Genomic DNA, 18,749 nt, shown 5'->3' with positions numbered 1-18,749 from the left:
AAAATACACTATATTTTATCATAGAAATTTAAAATTTTTAGTTTTTAAAATAAACACAATAAATTAACAACAATAACTAATAATAAAGTCCACAGCAATGACAATGTACTGTGATGTCACTTAAAACTTATGAATTATTTCTGGAATTTTCCATTTAATATTTTTGGGTAACAACTGACCATAAAGCTATAGAAAGTGAAACTTCAGTAAGGAAGGTTACTGTACTGTTCTGGGAAAATTATAATAGGTTATTACCAAATATTAAAATCCATATGTGGGTGTGGCATGTGTTTGATTTCAATGGGGTTTTTTGGTTTTGTTTTAGTTTTGTTTTAATTTTTGTTTCATGCAGCCTAGGCTGGTTTTGAACTTGCTGTGTACCCGAGGATCACCTTAAACTTCTGATACTTAAGGCTAGAGAGATGGCTCAGCAGTTAAGAGCACTGACTGTTCTTGCAAAGGACACAGGTTCAGTTCCCAGAACCCACATGGTGGCTTACAACTGTCTGTAACTCCAGTCCCAGATATCTGATGCCCTCTTCTGGCCCTGCAGGCATTGCATGTGCATGGTGTGCATATATACATGCAGGCAAAACACTCATACAACATAAAATAAAAATAAAACAAACTTCTGATACTGTTACCCCTACGTCCTAACTCCGTTAGAGTTCTTATGTCATCTTAGAAGGTAAACAGAAACTCCATCAGCCAATTGACTAGCCCATGTTCATAAATGCCTATTTTTAACGAATTACGCTATGTCTGTAAATGTACCTCCTTGTTCTGTCTATAAATATTCACTGTTCATGCAATGGATTGAACCTCTCTGGGTTTCAAGTGTTGCTTGATTCATGAGCCTTCTTTGCTCACACAAAATTTGTAAAAATTTTTTAAAGTTTTTTTTTTAATTTTATTTGTGTGTGTGTGTGTGTGTGTGTGTGTGTGTGTGTGTGTGTGTGTCCGCAGAAGCCAGAAGAGGGTCCTCTGGAGCTGGAGTTACAGGAAGTTGTAAGCCAGTGATGTGGCTGCTGGGAACCAGTAGTCCTCTGAAAGTACAGCAAGTACTCTTAAGCACTGAGCCATGTTCCCAGCCCATAAAGTTCTTAATACTATAACTATAAGAGTAAACGTAGGAATAAAATGCTGGCCTTCACTGTAGAAGACCAGAACATTTTCAAGTTTATGATTTTGCAAAATTAGCCACTGGGAGAACAGCGTCCCTTATTTTCTTAGCAAGTGATAACAGACACAGCAATGGCTGCACTTCTCGTTGTGTGGTAGTCCTTGAAGGAGCTGACGAACTGGCACTGCTGATCAACCACTGCCTCCAAAATGGAACTGGCTTTCTTTCTCAGTTTAGAGCTGCAGAAATCTAGCCGTTTTTAAAACAACAATAGAAAGCTTGATCCCTAACTTCATTTTTCAATATATTTATGTTATTGATTAAATATAAAAAAGTATAAAACATTCTGAAATATCAACTTACATTTTGAGATTGGGAATACCAATAAAGCTTCACAGCTGTAAGTTACAAAACTTCTGACAAAAAATAAAATAAAAAGCTATATAAGCTCAAAAGACAACAAATGGGGAGAACATCTGTGATGTGATGTTGACATATGTGTTTATATATGTACACACACACACAAACTGCAATCAGTATGTAATGTCATCCTTTCAGAAACTTTGTCATCTCTTTTTTTCAGTGACAAGATGTCCTTGGTTCCCCCACCTCCTCTCACTGTTTCTCACATTCCCAATATTAGAGAACCCTCAAAGTGTCAGTCTTTACATGTCTTCTAGCTATTCCAACCAACAGAGTCCCTAGATGATGTCACCCAGTTCTACCCTCTTAAACAGCCTCTATAACCTAACAAGCTCCAAATGCTTATTTTCAATAGAAAACAGTGTAACAGGGACCCCAAAGATTTAAAATTTCTAGAGGAAATCCCAAGCTGGGGGTGAGTACAGACAACCAGAGGAAGAACTGTCTCCCAGGAAAAGAGCATTTCAACTGTTCTGGTAACTTATCTCAGAGCTACAAGTATACGTCTATGCAGATTTCCTGGGGTTTGTTTGATCATTTGTAGAGTCAGTAACACTAGAGAGAAGCTGAAACTCTTCTCTCCCAAGCTCTGGCCAAAACAAATTAACTCATTGTCTTTTGCCAATTCCTGTCTCATTTTTGTTTTAATTTTTTAAAAATGTTTTTTCCAGTAAGACATAGAGTAATGAAACTCCAATTCTGAGCCATGTGTAGCAGCACAGCTTTAATCCCAGCACTCGGGAGGCAGAGGCAGATGGCTCTCTGTGAGACTGAGGCCAGCTAGGTCTACCTAGTAAATTTTAGACCAGCTAGGGCTACAGGGAGACCCTGTCTCAAAAAAAATCAGAACAAAATAAAAATGGTAGGGGGAGTTTCAGATTCTGGTACCAGTTTGGGAGTGCCAGAACTAGAGATGGCTAGCAGGAAGCTGGCCCCATGATTAGTACTAGGGGACACAAGGCAGCTAAGGGAACACATTCTGTCATTCTCCCGTCTCCTCTACGCAGCGTTGTCTGCCTATGAAATGGACCTTGCTGATAAAAGGAAACGTGCTTTGGTTTCTGAGACTATTTTGTCTGCTCTCATTTGAAGACTGCTCTGCTGTTGATTTTGTTATTGCAAACTCCCTGATAAAACTGTCAGTCCTGCCTCACTCCCGTTCGTCATTTGGCCTTCTCACTTGTGACATTTAGCCAGTTAGTGGAAATTTGGGGGTTCTCCTCATAGCCACTTGTTTGATGAGGTATTTGATTGTCCTTTGTGTTTCTGATGTCAATTGCAGAGAATTTAAGAAAACCCAGGTGTATTTGTATTCCTTTCATCTGGGGGCTCTTCTGAACCATTTGGTATGTCTAACAGGAAAATTTCAATTTTTGTTATTTGGGGGCTTTGAGGTATTTTGGATTCTTTTGCTTCTGCTATTTGTCTGACCAAAAAGTCTTAAGTGCCCACAGTTCTCCCAAAGATGGTTATGCTGTTATTCTGGCCTTAGAATAAAGCAATTATTATCTCAGGACAGGCTAAGCTCAGAACAAGGCCACTGTGGCCTTCCTCTGTGCAGAACCATTATCTCATCTGAAAGTTAACCATGATAAGCCACAACTGTAGGTTGAGTGTTCTATTGAAACACTGCCTGACTGCCTGGCACAGACTCCCATAAGTGCAGTCTTGGAGAATGCCTCTATGCAGCCAGCCAGCGAGACAGCTCAGCAGGCAAAGGCATTAGCTGTACAACCTGATGACCTGAGTTCAATCCCTAGAATTATACATAAAGGTGGGAGAGAACCAACTCTACAAAGTTGTTCTCTGACTCCACACATGCCCCTCTCCAAATAATAGATAAAATTTTAAAAATGCAGAAAACTGATTTCTATTGTCTTGCTTGCTGTGGCTGCACTGTACTGCATCTAATAAACTCTCTACTTCTGCTTTTTTCCCGACTTGGTGAAGTTTCTTACTGCTTGTAATGACCATCCTGCATGGCCATAGGGATAAGAGAAACAAGGGCCACGGCTGTTGGGACCTCTGTTGTATTTGCATAACTTTGTAATCTTGGAGTCTACCTCATTTTTGCATTATTTTTAGCTCATCCTATCTGTGTTTAAGCTAACAATTTTGGCATGTCTAATTTTAAAACTTTGTGTGAATGTATGTGCATGAATGTATATATAAGCCTCTTGAAATTAAGTCAAACTGCAATTGTAGGTTGTTACTTTTTCTTTCTTCTTCTGCTCCCTAAACTGTTTCTTTTCTTTTATTTTATGTGTACAAATATATTACTTACACGTGTGTTAGTGCACCCATGTCATGCAGTGCCCGAGAAAGACAGAAGAGGGCATCATATCTCTTGGAACTGGAGTTATGGATGGTTGTTAGCCGCTATGTGGGTGCTAGGATTTGAGCCTGGGTCTTCCTCAAGAACAGCCCATGTTCTTAACTGCTGAGCCATCTCTCTAGCCCCTAATTTTTTTTTAAGGTTGCCATCTCCGTCAGTCCTGATGAAATGAAGATATTAAAAGTTAATGCTCAGACTCCTTACTGAATCAAAAAAAAAAAAAAAAAGGAAGACCTTAAAAACCAAGCTATATAGTACTCTTTGGATTGAATCTTACTTGGAACCTACAATTAATATCTTAAGGTTCAGCCATATAACCAAGTAACCTAATGTGATAGTTAATCATTGTCCACATCACTTGATTAAGAAATGCCTAGGGCATCAGTGACGCACATTCTCGGGTGTGAGTGGCCAGCTAGGTCTACCTAGTAAATTTTAGACCTCTCTTTTACAGAAAGAAGTAACTGAAGTAGAAAAGATTCTTCCTGAAAATAGATAGCAAATTCCATAAGCGAGGGGCCCAGACTAAATAAAAAGAAATAGGAGAGAGCCAGCGAGCACCAGCACTGCCATCTCTACTTCTCTGTCTGTTGGGATGTGAGCAAGCAGTCTCAGTGCCTTCCCTTCCCCATTATGATGGACTGTGTACACACAAACCATTACGTAAAAATCCTTCCTCTTAAGTTGCTTCTTCTCAGATATTTGGTCACAGCAATGAAAGAAGTAATTAATATACCTCAGCTTACCATAATCTGGCATAAATAGAATTTGGCTTAAACTGTCCACAGGTCTCGCAGGTTTATATCATGCAGCTTTGTCTTAAGAATTCAGCTATTCTTGGCTTCTTAAAAAAAATCTATGTATTTGGGTATACTAAATATCTTTCATAGAATGTTAGTGAATAAAAAAGCCTTTACGAAATGTCCTCTAATTAATTTGAGAACAAGAATAGAAAGTATCTAAAAATGATGACTTTATACTTCCATCTAAAATAGGCCAATCATTTGTAGGAAAAAGATTTTAGGCAGTAAGTATTTAAGATTGTCATATTTGCCCATTGATACTCGGGAGTCTATAATTGGTAAAAGGGCAAGTCATTTGATAGTTGAGTCATAGTCACAATGCATAACTGATACTGCTTTAAATGTTTAGTCTTAGATTTATAAGGATGTCTGAACCATAACATGTGTATAGGTTTATATACACATACACGTCTTTGCATGTTTATGTAAAATAGCATTCTTTTAAAAAATAAAGGCATTTTATATATTTGTTAAATATAAAATTTTATTGAGGCTTCTATTTACATAAAACTCATGTATGTATGTATGTATATATATATGTCAAAGATCTTTATGTTCAGCTTATAAGACATACATTTTCCTTTTCTTGGTGAAATTGCAGAATAATAATAACCTCTGAATAACAACATTCAGGAGTCACTGGACTTTGACATCTTCCTGTATATAACAGACAAAGAACTATGTAACTAACAAGGGAGATGGCTTAATTTTTATAAAATATGTGTCTATCTTCTGCATTCTCACATGGAGTAAAATCAACAAGAGAAATTTTACCAACAAGAGAAATGAGAATATTTTGCATTTGAGGAATCTATTAGTTACTTTCTTGTTGCTGTAGCCAAATATCCTACATGAAGCAACTTGAAGGAAGAACACTATCATGGGGGACACAGCCTATCGTGACAACGAAGACATGGCAGAGGGAGCATGAGGCAGCTGGTCACATCACATCCAGAACCAGGAAGCAGAGAGAGGAACGATGGGGCTCAGCTCACTTTTTCCCTTTTTATTCAGACTGGGAACCCGTCCCATGGACTGACGCCTTCTACATTCAGGGTGCACCTTAGTTAAAACTCTCTGGAAATGGGGGATGGAGAGATAGCTCAGTAGTAAGAGCGCTTGCTGCTCCTACAGAGGACCCGAGTTCAGTTCCTAGCACTCAAACAGCAGGAAAGAACCAACTCCTACACATTGTCCTCAGACTGCACATGTACACACAAATAAATGTTAAAAAGCAAAGCAAAGCTGGGTGTGGCGGCGCATGCTTTTAATCCCAGCACTCGGGAGGCAGAGGCAGGCAGATCTCTGTGAGTTCAAGGCCAGCCTGGTCTACATAGTGAGTTCCAGGTCAGCTGGGGCTACAGGGAGACCCTGTCTCAAAAAGACCAAAAAAAAAAAAAAAAAAGCGAAGCAATACCAACCACCAAAAAAACAGCATTAGATTTAAATTCTCTGTGTTCACTGGATCAGTGGGCTCAACTTTGTTATAATACGTGTGTGTGATAGAAGATGCTGTGTCTTAACCTTAATGCTTTTCTTTAAGAACTTTCCTGTTGTTTAAAGACATTTACCTTAACCTCTTTCTAATATAAGAAAGCAAACAAGGACACGGGATGAGTGGACATCTATGAGGTAAAAAGTCATAATGGATATTTGGGCTGAAGAAATTACTTTTGTGACATAACTGGAGGTCTCCTTAATTTGTCAGACCACATCTGACTGAGATCTGTGAAGGGTAGCCTCAGAACTCAAGGGAGGCTTTCTCAGGTTGGGAGGGCAGAGAAAGTGGTCTTTGCCTTATTCACTGGAGGGCATCTGATTAGAAAACAAATCAGATTAAAAGGTTTTGCCTAGATAAAGTGCCAAAATATGACTTCCTGACACTTTGACCATTTAAAAACTGACGGTAAAAGATATTTCCATTTGTAAGTCTCCCTCGTGTCGATTAGCTCTTAAAACAGAGGATACTTAACAAGCCTCACCTTAATTTTCTTCTTTTTTTTCTTTCACTGGGCTTTTACTTAAGACCTAGACTTTTATCATTTTTGAAAGGGGAGAAAGTAAAATCGGTTCCCATAGTGCCACACTGTTGATTGCAAGTCAGTGGCTAAAATCTGTTTCTGAATAGCAGCGGAATCTGCAGAACACACAGGCTTTATCATCTACACAAATTACTGTTAGTTTATAAACACAAAGATCCTAAAACTCTTTAGACTGCAGTTTCCTAAAGACGGGGGAAAAATCCAGATACATCAAAAATGACTTTAAAAAACTGTGACCTTTCTAAAGTCAACCTCTTTTAGTACTGCTTAAATGCATAAGCTGATAACCTCACCGGCGCCAATATCCAAAATAATAACTGTTTTGAACTTTTTAAAAGTTTGATTTCCTTTACTATGATATCGACGTTTGCTAAAGCAAATTAATTTGCCCATGATCAAACTAGAGAGGGTAGTTGCTTGGACTCTGGCTCCGATTGATTTGAACCCAGTCTCAACCTTTGTTCCCAAGAAAGCTCTCCGGAACTCAGTGTAGACTTTCATGCAGTCAGAAAAGCACCTCTTTGAAAGCGGCGGCCTCTTGAAGGGCAGGCACTGTGCTAAACACTTTTTTCGTTCATCACAAAACCCTGGAAACAAGCTTAGAAATCATCCAGACCGTGGGGGTAGGTGGGGCCAACCTGGGAGATACCGGTTTGTTACCCCACTTTCTGAGCTTCCGTTTACTTAACTATGAAACCGGGAGAGAAGAACAACCGCGCTCAAGATGAGAAAGGAGAGCGGGACACCTGAGATCATGCTTTGGCATGTAGAGGACTAGAAAAGATGTGAAAGCGCAGACCTACGCAGCCCGGAGCCAACCGCTGGTCGGGTGGAAGACCTATCGCACAGAACTAGCGGTCGGGAGTCAGCCAAGAAGGCCCCTCCCCTTCCGGACCGGGCCCACTCACCAGCATGGGGACCCCGTAGCGCAGGGTCCTGTTCTTGTGCAAAGCGCGCATCACGGCAGGCGCCAACGTGGCTGACCTGCGGCTGGCTTCGGCGCCCTGGAGCCGGCCGGCGCGGCCCCTACTTCTTTTCAGCCGAAGAACTTTAGACTCAGCTGTCCTTGGCTTTTGGTGCCCGGTTCTCCGGTAATAGGCCTCCGTAAGCCCAAAGCAATCGATTTATAGTAACACATTTCCGCTTTCTTCCGGAAATCGAGGTCACTGAGTTTTGGTTCCGGATTGCTGGTTTGCAGCTGCGATAGAGGGATTTGAATCTGGTGCGTAATCTCACTATCAAACGGACACCGAAGCCGGTAGCTCGCAAGTTTTGGATGTTGACTGGCGCCTTAGAACAGAACTCTCTCTGGCCCAGAGCCACTCACTAAACCCAAAGAGGAAGGGGGGATGGTATTTTGAAGCTAATGCTTTAGTCTCTGTGCTTACTTGTGTGGGTAATTTGCCACCATTATGAAGACTTAAAAATATCAGTGTCGGGGCTGGAGAGATGGCTCAGCGGTTAAGAGCACTGGCTGCTCTTGTAGAGGACTCAGGTTCGAATCCCAGCACCCACAGGACGGATAAACTCCCGTTCCAGGAGATTCGATACTCTTCTGACCTCCGTGGACATTGCACAACACAGGTGAACTTACATACATGCAGGCAATACAACCAAACACATAAAATAAAAAGTAATTTAAAAAATCAATGTGTTTTATCAGTTATCACTGAACCTTTAATGTCAGTGTTTTTACTGTGAGACAGCCTGTAATTGATGTTCATTTTCCATTGGTTAAACATCTATACCCTTTCTGTTTGTGTGCCTTTGGTCGACTCTAGGCAAAAAGATGAAGAACTAATATAGTTTAGGGTATCAAATGAACCACAGCGCCATTTGTCAGGACGAGTTAGAGAAAAAACTTTGCATCTGTCCCTGCCTTGCTTCTGGTTATTTCTTGTTTTATTAAAGTAGCCCCCCAAGTTATCTCCAGAGAAGCTCCAGATCTCCAGGATGACACATATGTCAGCAGTAAGAGGAAGTTAAGGGAGGGGAGAGGGGGTGAATCTCGTTAACTTTCCACATTGCTGGAAGACATTAATAAATAAGATTCTCGGGGCTGGAGAGATGGCTCAGCAGTTAAGACCACTGTTTTTGCAGAAGACCCACATGGCAGCTAACAATTGTCTGTAACTCCAGTTCTAGGGGATCCAACAGTCTCTTCTGTCCTCCGCAGGCATTGCACGACACGGGTGCACTTACCTACATGCATACACATAAAGTAAAAATAATAAAATAAGATTCTCTTGGTTTTGCCTAATGTTCACACCAGTTTTCTTAGTGAGGTTTGAAACCCTTTGTTAAAAGTCTGCTTTCACTCTGTACTCCCTCCTGGAAGAGATAATATTTCTTGACTATTTCATCAACTTACTCTCCTTCAACATTCACGTCTTGGGGCACCAGTACTTGAAGTTCCCTGTACTCGATAGGCAAGATAAATGATTCCTCCTCAGAGCTCCAGTAGTCTTTGACATATAACTCAGAACACTGTCACTTTGTATTTTTTAGTGTATAAAGGCATTACCACTCTGACAAGCATAAAAACAAGAAAACAGGAGAATGGCAACTATTTCAGTTGCCTGGACTATTTTAAGTGTCCAGGGCAAAGCTTATTAAAGAGGACTTGTTAATCCTGTGTCTCACTCCTCTCTTCTCTGCTTGATTGTAGAAGAGAGAATACGCAGATGTGGGGACTGAAGTGGTAGAAAGGTAGGAGATCTTAAACTGAGAGGTTAAACTACACAGTTGGTGGTACTAAGAAGAAAATTGTGTAGCTGCGTCTGGAGCAGTATTTAGGATTGAAGGAATAGGTCTAGAATAATAGGCTGCTATAGCTTATGATCTCCTTCAATGCTATTTAAAAATTTTTTTTCTTTTTTATTTAGTCTTTTTGAGACAGGGTCTCCCTGTAGCCCCAGCTGGACTGGAACTCACAGAAATCGGCCTGCCTCTGCCTGAGTGCTAGGATTAAAGATGTGTCACCACATCCCCCTGTCCACCACTGGTTTAAGAAAAAAACATTGGTCAAATCTCATTATACATGTTTTGGATAAAAAACAAAAAACCCAGTAATCTAGAAACACTAGAACTTGACCAAGTCAAAAATACTATAGATTAATCTAACCTATAAATTTTGACAGTGGTCCTCCAATGAAAGCCTAACTGGAACTGTTTTTCTGTTTGGTGTTTTGTTTTGTTTTTAATATTTAGGGGTCAGCTGTGCACAGTTGGCATCTTTTTTAATATTTTATATATTATTTCTGTGTGTATGAATGTATTGCCTGTATGTATGTGAGTGCACCCGCATTGTGCAGTGCTGCAGAGGTCAGAAGAGGGCTTCAGATTCCCCTGGAACTGGAGTTAAGGACAGTTTGTAGCTGCCATGGGGGTGCTGGGAATCAAACCCAGGTCCTCTGCAAGAGCAGTCAGTGCTCTTAACCACTGAGCCATCTCTCCAGCTCGTTATTTTTTTTTTTTAACTAGTCACAGAACATACAGCAACACTTCAGTCAACTATGAACTGCACAGAAAATACGAGTTCTGTAACCATTTAATGTTGTTGAGAATTCCCATCACCTGGTATTTTTACTGTATCTTCTCTATGTTAAGATATTCAAAGAGTTAACATGTTGATAGGTTGTTGCTATAAGCCACTTACTTTTGTGGTGATTCATTATCAAGACAGTTGGATGTGGTGGTGTGGTGGTGCTTGCCTTTTATCCCAGCACTCAGGAAGGCAGGCAGATCTCTGTGAGTTCAAGGCCAGCCTGGTTTACATAGTGAGTTCCAGGCCAGCTGTGGCTACAGGGGGACCCCATGACAAAAAGACACCGCCCCCCCCAAGTCATTCTATGTACAGTCCGATCAACAACAGAGTCCAGGTATGAACTATGCTTCAACTTTGACAAAGCAACGATGAACAATATAAACTTCCTTAAAAAAAAAAAAAATCAGCCAGGTGTGGTAGCACACGCCTTTAATCCCAGCATTTGGGAGGCAGAGGCAGGCGGATCTTTGTGAGTTTGAGGCCAGCCTGTGAGTTCCAGGACAGCTGGGGCTACAAGGAGACCGTCTCAAAAAGACAAAAAAAAAAAAAAAATCAAAGCCAACTTTGTACAAATTAAAATGAAGCTCAACATTCATTTCTAACAAATCCTTATTACTCCTATGGCAAAAGCCTATTTCTGTCTTCTCATAAGGTTTTAGGGGAAAGGGGTAAGAGTAAATGTTGCCAATTGCTTTCAAATACTGCATATAAATACAGAATGGTGCTGCTACTACTAGTCTATGGAACAGTTAATCTAGTGCACTGTTTTATGCTGTAACTCATGATGGAAGGATGTGACAGCATGGTTGAATCGAATCTCCTGAAATTCCTGAAATGGTGCAAGAGTGTAGGACTCCTCAGTGGCTTGAATAAACTCCCAAGTCTGGCAGTGACTATCTTAAGATACTGGCTTCTCTAAACACTGAGCTATTTCGTCTATAAAAATGGGAATACTCATACTGCTTTGCAGTTTTGAGTATTTGATATCGGGAAAAGAGAAAAATGCAGCATCTGGCTCCTGGAGAATAGACAGCACAGGGTTATGGTTATGTTGCAGGTTCTAAGCCAGACTGCCTGGCTATTTAAATATGACAATAACTGTGTAACCTGGGCAAGCTTCTTAACCTCTCTATGCTTTGCTCATCTCATCTGTAAATGGGAATAAGAACAATTATCTTTTGAGAGTTTTTGTGAGGCTTAAATGAAATATCAAGGGCTTAGAATAGAACACTGGTAAGAGCTCAGTAATTATCAAGCAATTCTATTTTCAGCAGTACCGTGACCTAGTCTTTATCTCTTATGTCAAAACTAAGCTTCAAATTTCAATTTATTTCCTCTTTCCATCATCCTGACAGAGGTGTTTAAGGAGGTGATGGAGGGGCTGGAAAGATGGCTCAGTGGTTAAAGAGTACTTGCCATTCTTTCAGAGGACCTGAGTTTGGTTCCCTGCACCTACACAGGTGGCTCACAACTACCTGTGACTACAGCTCCAAAGGGTCTGACACCCTCTTCTAGCCTCCAGGGGCACTCATGTGCATATAACCCCATACACTTATACATAAAATTCAAAAATAATTCTAAAAGGTGACAGAATAGGAACTATTTATTCAATAGTCTCCAAAAGAAAAAAGTCCCAAGACTAAATATTTAATGACAAATTAACCAAGTTTTTATTGAATGTCATATTTCAATAGGCACATCAGAAAACAATTACTAGTATCAAACAGCAAAGCTGGAGATTATCATAAATCTTGATAGTCTCATTAACATTTAATTTATAGTGTTACTTCTTAGACAATATGGTTATTTCTTTTTGTTTTTCAAGTAGCTATCAACATCTAATCTGTGAAACAGATTGCTGTTTACATTCAGGTATGCAATGTGACATAATAATGAAAGAAGAAACAAAATAAGGTTCATAAGGAAAATAATCTTGTAAGAACTAAAAGGGCCTGGAAGTAAGATGCACAGGTATCCAGTAATAACAAACTCACATTCAAATCAGTATTAAAAAGGGATTTAATTCTGTGTCCTCATTTGAAAACCTATCAACTGTAAAGAAGGATCATCCCATTCTCCTGTGATTAGTCCATAAATTTACAAAATTCTTTTGTAAATAATTCTGTTGGCTAAATTGCATTTGAAAATCTACTTCAGCCTTTTCCCCTTCCCTTTCCCCTGTAGAAACAGAACATTAACAGTGAAGAAAACGTATAGTATAAGGAAAATGTTAGTGTTTACTAGATTCCTTTGGAGCAGCAATGCTTCTTATACTGGTCTTTATATTATCAAGTGCATCAGGTAAACAGATCATGTGGCTTTGTTATTCTATACATAAATATCAGTATCATCCAAGAGTTGATAGCAGTTGAGAATCTGGTTCCCACTGAACAGAATTCTTTAAAATACTGTCTTTCTTATCATGACTGCCCTTTAGGATATGAAGGCTGATCTCAAAAAAGTCTTGCAGTTAAAAGGCAGAGCAGAAGGGCTTATGGAGGACAGCAGCCCACCCTAAACCTGTTTTGAGAGGTAGCCTCAGAATTCAAAATGTGATATTAGCAAAATACATTAACATCAAACCTACCCACTTTCAGATGCTAAGGTATTTCAGTTCAGTGAGCAAATTTTATTTATCTTTGTATCTTCGGCACCTAGCTGGTGCTGATAGCTATCTGCTAAATTAAGAAATATTTATAAAGATAGATTTCCATTCAAAGTTGCTAGGAAATCTTTATTGGCTGTACATGAAACTGCATTCTTCACAATCTGACAGCTTACAGCTGCTTGCTTCATTTCTCTAAATATGTTTATGTGTACATATAGAGAGATAGAAAGATGGGGGGGAGAGAGAGAGAAACGGAGACAGAGACAGTCACTAGCTGGCCTGGAACTCATTTTTACAGACCAGATTGGCCTCCAACTCCCAGAAATCTCTCTGCCTCTGTCACCCAAGCACTGGGATTAACGGTATGTGCCACCATACTCAGACTCTAAATATGTTTTAATTGCTTATTTTCATGATTAAAAACAAAACAACAGCAACCATGTGTATCTAATTTAGAACTGCTGGAGTCACAACACACGATTAGGTACTATCTTTCTCAGATTGTTCAATGGACTCCCATTCCAATCTTGATGTCTACAATTCCCTTTAGCTGTCTCTCAGTTCTTCTGGTCTTTAATGAAAGCCAAAGAGAGAACATGGAAGTACACTGAGATTAAAAAAAAAAAAAGTTTTTCTTTGTATTCATGTAGTGGACACACTAAAAACACATAGGAAACAAAAAAGGTACCTCTGCAACAGACTAAGTCTGACTAAGTTTGTTAGCTCACTGAATCTTAATTTTTCTCATCTCAAAGACTTTATCCTATGGTCCTTCACATTCACTCCCCTATGATTTGGTTCTTAATGGGCGAATAAGCTGAAATGCTCACTGATCATTTATTTTACTGGAAGTTAATTAGCAAGTCTGTCTTTAGTACATGAGAAAAAAACAATATCCACTTCTTACTCTACCTCTATATGTGAAGCAGAAGCTCAGACAGCTGGGTTCTGAAACTGCCCAAGTTCGTGATTTTGGTTAGAGCCATGTCTGCAGTTGATTCAATAACTTAAACAGTGCCTAGGTTTAAATTCCATGGAACACTTTCAACAGAGGCTTCCTACTTTAATCACTTGATGAAATTTTACTACTGCCTAAGTCCCAGCCCCAAAGGTTCTTATTTAATTTGGCCTGAGGTACAAGATTTTACTAGCTGTCCAAGTGATTTCAACCAGGGAAAAGGGACAAGTACTAACAAAGTGGTAAGCCTCAAGCTTTAGCATAAATGTTACCTGAACGATTACTGAGAGATTGCTAGTTGCCATACTTAAGAGTTTCTTAGTAAGTACAGGATGAAGCCCAAGAATCTGCTTTTTTAAGCAAGTCCCCAGGTAATATAGTGTTTTTGTCCAGAGCCCTTACTTTGGGAACCGCTAACAGGAATATTATTGATGCTGGCACGTGAAGTTCTGAGTTTAAGTTTTGATTACATCATTACCACCTACATAACCTTAGAGAAGTAATTTGTTCTCTCATCTTCTGTCTCTTTATAGCAACACTTGATTTCAAGTTGTAAGACATGACTAGTGCAGCAATCAGTCCCTGGCATAGTTAACTTCTCTTATCTATTACCCATGGCTAGATGATCTAATTACACTAAATCATTCACACGAGGTGGGGGTGGGGACGCTGCAGGGAAAGAAAATAGAGATAACAAGCAAAGACTCTCAGCACTATATGTAGTACATAATGATAAATATAAGAAACATTTAAGCACAGGGATTTAAAAATAACTACATTTAATTTTTAAAACTTTAAACATAATTTATGTGATAAGAATATTAGATTCAGTCTATAAGGAACATAAATGTTTTTACAACCTATAACGGATTCTCAATACTTCATCTATGATCATTTTAGTTCTCATAGAACAAGAGTAAAATACTTAGTGTATTTATTTGCCTAAAACGTTTCCAGATTAAGTACATCAGAATCCCCACCAACCAAAGCAAAACTTCTAGTTATGATCTTTTTTATTTACATATATTGACAAAAAAAACCTAAATAGCTTTCTTTCCTGCTTACCATTTGTCTCACTTTCTATGTCTCGAGGTCTTGCAAAAATCCACGTGCAAACCCTGAGGTAAATCCTGGGAGGTAAGCAGGCTCATGGCAGTTGTTGCACATGCCATCAGAGACAAAGAGGGTACCAGAGGTGGGGCCTCTATAATGGGGCTGGCAGACAGACCTGGAATACTTCAGGTGTTTCCTGTGAGACTTACAGTGACTCCTGTTATCTCAATTAGTCTCAAAAAGCGTTGAATAGTTTAGGTGGAAAGGCATCAGATTTTTTTAGGATTGCTTAAAGCAAGTTTCTCCTGGTATCAATAGTTGACTCAGAAACAAAGTCTTATAAAGCCTTTTAAATTTACTTTCCTTTCATTAAATTCCTTTCCATTCCACCTTAAAGCCACTAAGCAACCACTTTCCTCTTCTGAATTCCTAAAGACACCTAATGGTCATCTGCATGCTGCAGCGCTGTGCTCTGTTCTGCATGGTAACTTTTTTTTTTTTTTCTTACAGTTTTCACTTATTTCTCAACCTGATGATAGGATTTTTTTTTCAGCTATGCATGAATTCTTTTAACTAGACGGTTAGCTCCTTAAAGGTCCTTAACTTGTCCCCTTCCTCCATGGAACTGTCTTAAGTGTTCCAATTCCCTGTAGTTACTCTCTTTTGCTGTCTGCAATAAAATCTGACGCCAACTTACACTGTCCTACTTATGTGACTAATTCCATTTTAAGTGTTCTCTTCCTAAATGGAACCAAAAAGTCCTTTAGGATGAAGTCTATGTATTTCCCTTCTTTGCAAAAGTATCTTTACAAAACTAATGTCCAATCAGCACTTGTTTAGTAATTGGTAGATTCTCCATGTTAAAAACAGGGAATAACTGATTACCCCAGGAAAAGTCCTTATAATCTTATGTCACAATAATGTATAAGCCCAGTCTGGTCAGTGTATTTAAAAGATGGAAATTCTTTTCTTACAGGTAGAAAATTGGGCTTGGTTCAAATATCCTCAGTGCTCTAAAACCAATTTAAATACTACATGAACAGCATGGTTCCTATGTGGCCAATACCCTTCTTGCTATTTTCTAGCCTCCATTCATCCACATTCTATTCACGGGCTTACCCAGGAAACACCAAATTTCCTTAATTTATTCCCTCCTCTTCTCTGAAAAATGGTCCATTAACTTATTAAAAGCCACAACTAGTGTTTACAGCTTTGAGGGGAATACATACACATATCAGTAATTCAATCCTCAGTCATCTTAACCAAATTAGAAGCAGGCTGATTTCAGGTCCATCCTACCAGGCAGACAGTTCTCTCCGGTTTTGCCTATTATCAGAAACTTGAAAATACTGCTCAGCAGCCTAGAGGGTTTGTTTGGCCTCAGTGCTTTAGGCCTGACCAAACTCATCCCAGCCATTCCTTTAAGAGCACTGTAAAACACTGCAAAAGCCATGAGGGGAATCTAGAGATTTACTGGTAAGACTTATCTTTATATCTCAAAGTTTTTGACTAGATTGACTTAAGCAGAACAATTTACCCCATCACCATACTTACTATACAATACTTCTCTACAATTTTCAATTAGATGCTTCAGCTATTATTTTTTCTGATGACACTGGTTGAGCATCCTCTTTTAAAGCTAACCTTCCCATCCCCACTATACATTTTCTACCAACAGCTCTTCAAGTTCTTCAAATAAGATCACCCCTTAGCACTTATGTATGTTTTTCTTTAACTTGTGAACAAAGACTTAGAGACAAGTGCAAAAATGAGTTCTCTTTACAACCCAGAACTCATTGCTCAATATGAGTGTTCACATATATATTATATAAATGAAGGAATATGATGATCTCCCACCCAAAAGATTGTTCATTAGAAACCTAGGAACCAATGTAGTTTTTCACCTCTTTAATTCTCCGTAAGGCATCAATATTATACTATCATATATGCATATGTGTATTACTGTATATAAGTATTTGTTTTTTTAAGAAAGTAAAAAAAAAACTTCATTCTCTTGTGTACAATATAGGCATCCAGGTATATGGTTATAAATTAAAGGCCACAAACTCTTCCCAGGGAAAAATATTAAAAGGAAAATCCGTTCTTCCTTTCATGTAATGCAGCTAAGAGAAAGGTGTCATCCACGGTGACAGAAGACTGATCTCTCCCTCTTTGGGTAGCAGCTGAATTTCTATTGGCAGTTCTAGTAAAATGTGTGACTTCTCATTTGTTCTAAGCAAGGCTTTTCTTCAGCTTTCCTTCAAATAATACCTTTACTCTCCCAAGAGAATCTGAAATCTTGGAGATTTTGAACAGCAAAGTTTCGGGCAGTCACTTTAAATTGTGTTGGCTATGCAGGGAGGAAAGGACATGGGAGAATGGCAGGGAAGGAAGGTGAGAGAAGTATAAGTTCACTGGGCACATTGGAAGACAGCAAGTCTTTCAAAGCTGTTTTCGGAATCTCATGAAGGCCCAAGCTGCTACTATGGTGAGGGCAAACACTGGCAGCAGCACCATAGCTACAGGAAGACCACTTGGCTCTCCTTCACCTCGAGGTACTATAGGTCCATTCTGCACCTGTAACTGAAAGGGAAGGAGAAATATTAGCTTTATGACTACTTGTGTGTACCACAACTAAAAGATCCAAGTTGACAATCACCTGGGGCTGTAGTCAACCCAAGGCTGTAAACCCCACACACTTCCTAGCAGGAGCTCTCCTCTGCCCTCAGATGATGCATCACGTTTACAGATTCTTTGAGAAGAAAATAGGTCTGATAGGGAGGCACTTGACTTTGCTTGCTAAGACTTTAATGGGACTTAAGCAGGTAAAGCAGATAACTTCTGTTTGGATACTGCCTCCATCTCACTATATGTGTCTCCTATCAGAAAATGAAGATATAAGATGAAACCTCTTGATCTTTCAGGAAGCCTCAGTATTACTGAGTAGGAAAAGGGATAGAAAGAAGACTTCCTTCTACAAGTGTTTGCTGATAAAGATGATCAGTCACTAGAGAGCAGTAAAAGCAGACCCAGACAATGTCAGCATAGCTGCAGTGTCATTCTTGGAAATGCTTTACAATTCCCAGATGGGGCCTCGTTCTTCATGCCTTAGGTTGTAATGCTAGACAGAGACAAAGGTGAAATCTATATGCAGCAGATGTTAAAGACTCAAGGGATAAGTTAAACTTAACTACACCCTAGTCATCATTTTCTATTCCCCAAGTATTTCCTTTTGTAGCTAGATGGTCTTCTTTCATTTCAGTCTTCTTGAGGTGGCCCTTCCTAATAACAATCTTTACTGGTTAGCTTGCAATGATTATGGTACCATTTTATTTCACTTAGATTTAACCTCCCTATTATAATCCATGAAATCCTGACCTCTTCATCTAAAATACAAGACCTCACAAACTACCTTCTCGTCTCCCTGTAATATTTCATTTCTTCTGGATGAGATGTCCTGAGAAGGCATCCTGACTAGGAAGACATGTTTTTTAGAGGCCAATTCTTTGACGAATAGTCTGTTGAATTAGAAGTTGTTCATAGATGTTTCCTAAAGTGAAATTGAAAATCACTTCCCATATACCTTCAAAAGGAACCCTAATCATATCTAAAATATATGCCAATTATTTATACACCTTTATTTACTACATAGATTCTCCCAAGATTTAGAAACAAAGAAGAGCCAGTGAAAAAGCAGCTGCTGACCAAAACTGTCTCTTATCAACCTGCTTTTGAACCTATCACATTCACATTCTGTTTGCAGTCCTGAGTGCTTTCTTGGATATCTTTTTTTAATTGAATTTTTGCAATGTTCATATAATATAATTTAATGGTATTTATAGCCCCTCCCAATCTAC

At 39.1% G+C, this 18,749-nt stretch overlaps 2 protein-coding genes and 1 non-coding gene across 3 annotated transcripts in view; 1 reads left to right on the top strand and 2 right to left on the bottom strand.

Annotated features, from left to right (window-relative positions):
* Positions 1 to 7,841, bottom strand: part of LOC103744200 (cytochrome c oxidase assembly protein COX16 homolog, mitochondrial) — a gene marked incomplete at its 5' end in the record, with an annotated part of 21,261 nt that extends 13,420 nt beyond the window's left edge. The window contains one exon of the mRNA XM_008845919.2: positions 7,635 to 7,841. Within this exon, the coding sequence (XP_008844141.2) occupies positions 7,635 to 7,841 (207 nt within the window). The remainder of the gene's footprint in view (positions 1 to 7,634) is intronic.
* Positions 7,842 to 14,601: 6,760 nt separating this feature from the next.
* The window catches only part of Synj2bp (synaptojanin 2 binding protein), a 31,908-nt gene continuing 27,760 nt past the window's right edge, over positions 14,602 to 18,749 (bottom strand). Inside the window, exon 4 of the mRNA XM_008845917.2 lies at positions 14,602 to 17,475. Coding sequence (XP_008844139.1) covers positions 17,335 to 17,475 — 141 coding nt within the window. The 3' untranslated portion in view covers positions 14,602 to 17,334. The remainder of the gene's footprint in view (positions 17,476 to 18,749) is intronic.
* On the top strand, positions 16,603 to 16,737 carry LOC115072479. Its single transcript, XR_003851533.1, has one exon. It is a non-coding gene; the product is annotated as a small nucleolar RNA SNORA40 (small nucleolar RNA).

The sequence above is a fragment of the Nannospalax galili genome, unplaced genomic scaffold (assembly GCF_000622305.1).
Source record: "Nannospalax galili isolate Female #2095 unplaced genomic scaffold, S.galili_v1.0 scaffold42, whole genome shotgun sequence".
Lineage (NCBI taxonomy): Eukaryota > Metazoa > Chordata > Mammalia > Rodentia > Spalacidae > Nannospalax > Nannospalax galili.
Note: the sequence above shows the minus strand (reverse complement) of the source record. Positions and strands in the feature narration are given on the sequence as shown.